Here is a 5,484-nt window from a genome sequence, read left to right as displayed (position 1 = left end):
CCAGTTTTACTTAATATTTTGAGTTTCAGTGTTTAAAAAAAATCTGCACTGTCAAATGCTGAAGTGGACAACACTAGATCCATATATAAAGAAAAACTTTCAATACCTTTGGACCATGAAATTTGTCCACCTTATTTTATGTCCTTGGATATATTCCAGTGTCTCCTAGCTTATAGTCTATGGGAACTTGAATAGAATTTGTATTTTACTGTTGTGTGAAAATTATACAAATCTTAATTATGTTGAATTGGTTCATAGTGCTTTTCAGGTCCACTATATCCTTCCACTTCTCTGTATATTCATCCTATTAATTTTGAGAGCTTGATATTGAAACTCCAACTAAAAATATTAATTTATGTACTTGAAAAATAATTATAATATATAGAAGAACTATAAAGTATCCCGTAAATGTTATTATGCTTTCATAATTTAAAACATGAAAGAGAAAAAAAAGAAGTTCAAAGATTAGACATACATATAAATATGTATTGAAACTAGAGGAATTGGCCTCCAGAAATTTTCCACCTTCTTTTTAAGTACTCTGCTACCAGAATATAGAAGAAAGATATTGATTTTAGAGTCAGCTGACCTATACTTGCAAGGAGATCCAACCAGTCCATTCTGAAGGAGATCAGCCCTGAGATTTCTTTGGAAGGAATGATGCTAAAGCTGAAACTCCAGTACTTTGGCCACCTCATGTGAAGTTGACTCATTGGAAAAGACTCTGATGCTGGGAGGGATTGGAGGCAGGAGGAGAAGGGGATGACAGAGGATGAGATGGCTGGATGGCATCACTGACTCGATAGACATGAGTCTGAGTGAACTTCAGGAGTTGGTGATGGACAGGGAGGCCTGGCGTGCTGCGATTTATGGGGTCGCAAAGAGTCAGACACGACTGAGCGACTGAACTGAACTGAACTGAACTTACCTATACTTGAGTCCTGGATTTTCCACTCACTGGCTCAGTAACTCTGGGCAAGTAACTTCAACACTGAAACTCAATTTTTTTACCTATATGATGGGGAAGATAATGCCTACTTTTCAGGATAAATAGGAGTTAATAATCCATATAAAATTCTTGACACCTAGTAGGTCCCTAATAAATAGCAGCTATTAAAGCTGCTTTAGCATTGAAAATCAATAAATATAAATCAGAACATTAAGAGAATAAACGAGGGAAGCTATATGATCATTTCAACAGATATAACAAAATCATTTGGTTAAACTCAACCCTCTCTCATCATAAAAAATTCTCAGCCAACTAGGAATCCAAGGGAATTTCCCTGTAATAGAAATGACATCTATCTAAAAATCTACAGGTAATGTGGTAGATTTTTCTGCAAAGTTGGCCACCTACAATTCTCACATTTATTTAAATACATATTACTCCTCCGAAAAGGGGTGTGGCCTATTTTCTCTCCTTAAATTTAAGCTGGCACTGTGGCTTCTGTTGAACAATACATTTGGTATTATAAGTGTTCCTGTATGTCTTCTGGGCTAGACTTTAAGAGGCCTTACAGCTTCTGTTTTGGCTTGCTTGAAATGCTCTTATAGACCTGTAAGAAAGTCTTGCCGACTTACTGAAAGATGGGAGAAAATGTGCAGAGAAAGGCCCTGAGGTTTAATGAAGAAAGGCCTGGCTGCTCTAGCACCCCAGCTGAGCCAAATCCTGAACTGTATGTTATGGTGAAAGCATCCACGTGAGTTATCCCAGGAAAAACTAGCAAAGGAAGCCCCTAGCTGATACACAGATTTGTGAGTAACAATAAATCAGTATGGTTTTTAGCCACTAAGTTTTGTGTTAGATTGTTAAACAGTAATAGATAACACCACACTAGTGAAATGTATAATTTCACACTAGTGAAATATAGAATTCTTTTCTTCTAAGACCAAGGCAAGCATATTGATTCTCACCAGTTCTAGTGACAGTGATCATAGATCCAAATGTAAAATGTATACATTTTCTAGAAGAACACTTAAGGGAATATATTTGCAACCTTTGGTGTAAGTGAAGGTTTATTAAACCAGACACAAAAAGCACTAACTATACACGGAAAAAATAATGTGATGCATTAAAAATTAAATATTCTGCTCTTTAAAGAAACAGTTAAAAAATAAACAATGGATAAATAAACTATGGTATGTCTGGACAATAGAATATTACTTAGTGCTAAAAAATAAATGAACTATTATGTCACAAAAAGACATCAAGGAACCTTGAGGTGGTATATTTGCTAAGTCGTATCTGTTTCTTGTGACCCCAGGGACTGTAGCCTGCTAGGCTCCTCTGTCCATGGGATTCTCCAAGAAAGAATACTGGAATGATTTGTCATTTCCTTCTCCAGAGAACCTTCCCAACCCAGGCATTGAACCCAGGTCTCCTGTATTGCAAGCAGAATCTTTACCAACTAAGCTACGAGGGAAGATGCATATTAGTAAGTGAAAGAAGCCAAACTGGAAAGGTACCTACTGTTTGACTCCAACTATATGACATTCTGGAAAAGGCAAAACTGACACAGCAGTTACCAAGGCTTAGAGGGGGGAAGGAGGATGAATAGGCAGAGCATTAAGGATTTTTAAGGCAGTGAAACTACTCTGTATAATGTTAAAATGGTGTGTGTGTGTGTGTGTGTGTGTGTGTGCTAAGTAGCTTCAGTCATGTGTGACTCTTTGCAACTCCATGGGCTGTAGCTCACTAGGCTCCTCTGTCCACGGGGTTTCCCAGGCAAGAATACTGGAATGGGTTGCCATGTCCTCCTCCAGTGGGTCTTCCAGACCCAGGGATTGAACTCACATCTCTTATGTCTACCTGTACTGGCAGGTGGTTTCTTTACGACTGGTGCCACCTGGGAAGCCCAAAATTGTGGATATATGTCATTATAAATTTGTCCAAACTCATATAATGTACAACATCAAGAGTGAAAGTAAATGTAAGCTTTAGACTCTGGATGATAATGATGTGTCAAAGCAGGTTCATCAGTTGTAACAAATGTACCACTCTGGTGGGGGATGTTGATAATGTGGGAGTCATACAGTGGAATGCTAGATAGGAATTTTAAAAAATGAACAGTTATATGCAAAAATTTAGTTGATTTTCACTAAGCATTGAGTTAAAGAAGCCAGAAAAATAAAAAAGCAAACCATTTATGATTTCATCTATATTATGTACAAAAGGAGGAAAAATAAATCCATGGTAATAAAAATCTAAAAAAACTAATACAATTATGTAAAGTTTAAAAATAAAATAAAATTAACCCTTAAAAAAAAAAATCTAAACATGGTTGTATTGGTGGCTCAGACAGTAAAGAATCCCCCTGCAATGCAGGAGACCTGAGTTTGATCCCTGGGCTGGGAAGATCCCCTGGAGGAGGGGTATCTTCCACTCCAGTATTCTTGCCTGGAGAATCCCCATGGACAGAGGAGCCTGGCGGGTTACAGTCCATGGGGTTGCAAAGAGCCAGACACCACTGAACGACTAAGCACAGCATAGGAATTAACTGGAAAGGGGAACAAGGGTACTTTCTGAGGTGATGGGTATAGTCTATGTTCTTCACTATGTAATAATTACACAGGTATTTATAACTATCAAATTTAATCCAATGGTACACTTAAAATATGTGCATTTACTATATGCAAATTTTACAATAACAGAAAAGGACAAAGGTAAATAAGGAAATTATGATTGTTGGAAGCATGATTATTTTTATTTTCACACAGTGCTGAAGTTATAACCTAAGTATCCTTTGTCTTTACGATACTTACTGTGTCATTCCATACAGGCCTATCTCACTCACACACACACACACACACACACACACACACACAATGAAGAAAGCTATCAACTCTATATTTCATGGGTTTGCTTCCATCCTTCATCTTAACAAAATTCTCATTTCATCAATACTACCATTAAAAATGGTTTTAGTGGAGGAATATAACTGTATTTTCAAAAAGTGATGCATAACAGGCTTTCCAGGTCCTGGATTATGGCATAATTGTATTTGTGTTGGGTGTAACCAACTAGTTGGGTTATGTCAAGCATGTTACTTTACCTCCCTAAGCTTTGGTTTCCTTACTTGTAAAGTGAAAAGGATTGATTGCTAATATTCTATAGTATTTCTACAAAATACATTAAATATTTGACTAGGGATTTAACAGAAGGGCACAAAGGAACACATACATTTGGGGCACTAGACTGTGGGAAGCCACTAAAGGCAGTTTTTGCCAACCCTAACTTGGAGGTGACTTGTAGAGAAAGAGGGAACAAAAACATGACATTGTCCTTGGACACCACTTCTTGCTTCACATGGGTTGCTAAAGAGATGAGGAAATTCAAATTAACTACTATAAACTATCTCCTTTATTTTTTTTTTTTTTTTTAAAGTTGAGGAGTTTATTAGGGAAATATGAGAGGTAAAGACACCCCAAATGACAGACAGAAAACTCTGAAAATGTCCCTTTTCAAGCCAAGTGGGGGCCTGGCCTTGACCTCCCCAAAAGGACAAGAAACTGGTGGGTTAGCAACAACATTCTCTGGCAGCCACCTCACCAGGGCATCTGAGCCAGGACTGCTTCCTACCCCCAGCCAAAGGTGGGAATAAGACAAGGACTGTTTATAGAATCAATGCACAGGCAATGAGAGCTATAAGGAAAGACTGAGAGAGAGAGAGAGAGAGGTGGGGAGGACCTTGACAGAGTCCCAGGTTTTTGGCTCTCAGTGCCTCAAATGTGTTGACATGTAGTTCTACAGAATGTTACTGCAGAGGTAAAATGCCTAACAATGTTTCCGAGAGGGCCCCGGACTCCTCCCCACACGCCACATCACACTTCTGGGTGTGCATGGCAGAGCCCAAAGGCCACACTTTTGAAAAAAAGAAAAACAAGAATAAGCCCTGTTGTTCTTTAAGGAGAGAGGAAGGAGCTGAAGGCTGCTGGGGCCTTTCCCACGAGAGGCTGGCTGCTGTAAGAGCAAACTTCCCAGCAGCAGCATGGCACAGTCCTAGGTGAGGGTTTCACCTTTTGTCACCCTGGCTTCTATGTACTCTATTCTCCGCTCAAGAGCTGTCAATTTCTCATTTAGTGTTGCGAGTCTTGAGCGACAAGACATATCGAATGAGTTGAGAAAGTCTGCGATTTTCTTGATGCTGCTGGTGATGACCTCAATGTACTCCCGGTTCGCCCAGTCCTGGTGAATCTCCCGCTGCACCGGATCCTCTTGTCCCGCCATGGCTGCTGCCCCTATCTCCTTTATTTTAACATCATCAACACTTGGATATTCAGGAGGAGATTCAAGTTGAACAAAACCAGACCCACCCATTTTCTGCAACTGTTTGAGGGTCACAGTAATAGAGATTCAGTTATTTTAAGCTATAATTGAGTTCTATGTTGTTACTACTATTTACTTCCCACATATATAAATACTTAAAAGGAACAAGGTAAACCAGAAGTGAACAAGAATAATAAGCACATTAAGTGAACAAGGAA

At 38.8% G+C, this 5,484-nt stretch overlaps 1 protein-coding gene across 1 annotated transcript; it reads right to left on the bottom strand.

The window, feature by feature from the left end:
- Positions 1-4,886: 4,886 nt before the first annotated feature.
- LOC139181725 (probable protein BRICK1) lies at positions 4,887-5,233 on the bottom strand. Its single transcript, XM_070785404.1, has one exon. The coding sequence runs from the start codon at positions 5,225-5,227 to the stop codon at positions 5,000-5,002; it is 228 nt and encodes a 75-aa protein (XP_070641505.1). The 5' UTR covers positions 5,228-5,233; the 3' UTR covers positions 4,887-4,999.
- Positions 5,234-5,484: the final 251 nt, after the last annotated feature.

Source organism: Bos indicus, chromosome X, assembly GCF_029378745.1.
Source record: "Bos indicus isolate NIAB-ARS_2022 breed Sahiwal x Tharparkar chromosome X, NIAB-ARS_B.indTharparkar_mat_pri_1.0, whole genome shotgun sequence".
Lineage (NCBI taxonomy): Eukaryota > Metazoa > Chordata > Mammalia > Artiodactyla > Bovidae > Bos > Bos indicus.
Note: the sequence above shows the minus strand (reverse complement) of the source record. Positions and strands in the feature narration are given on the sequence as shown.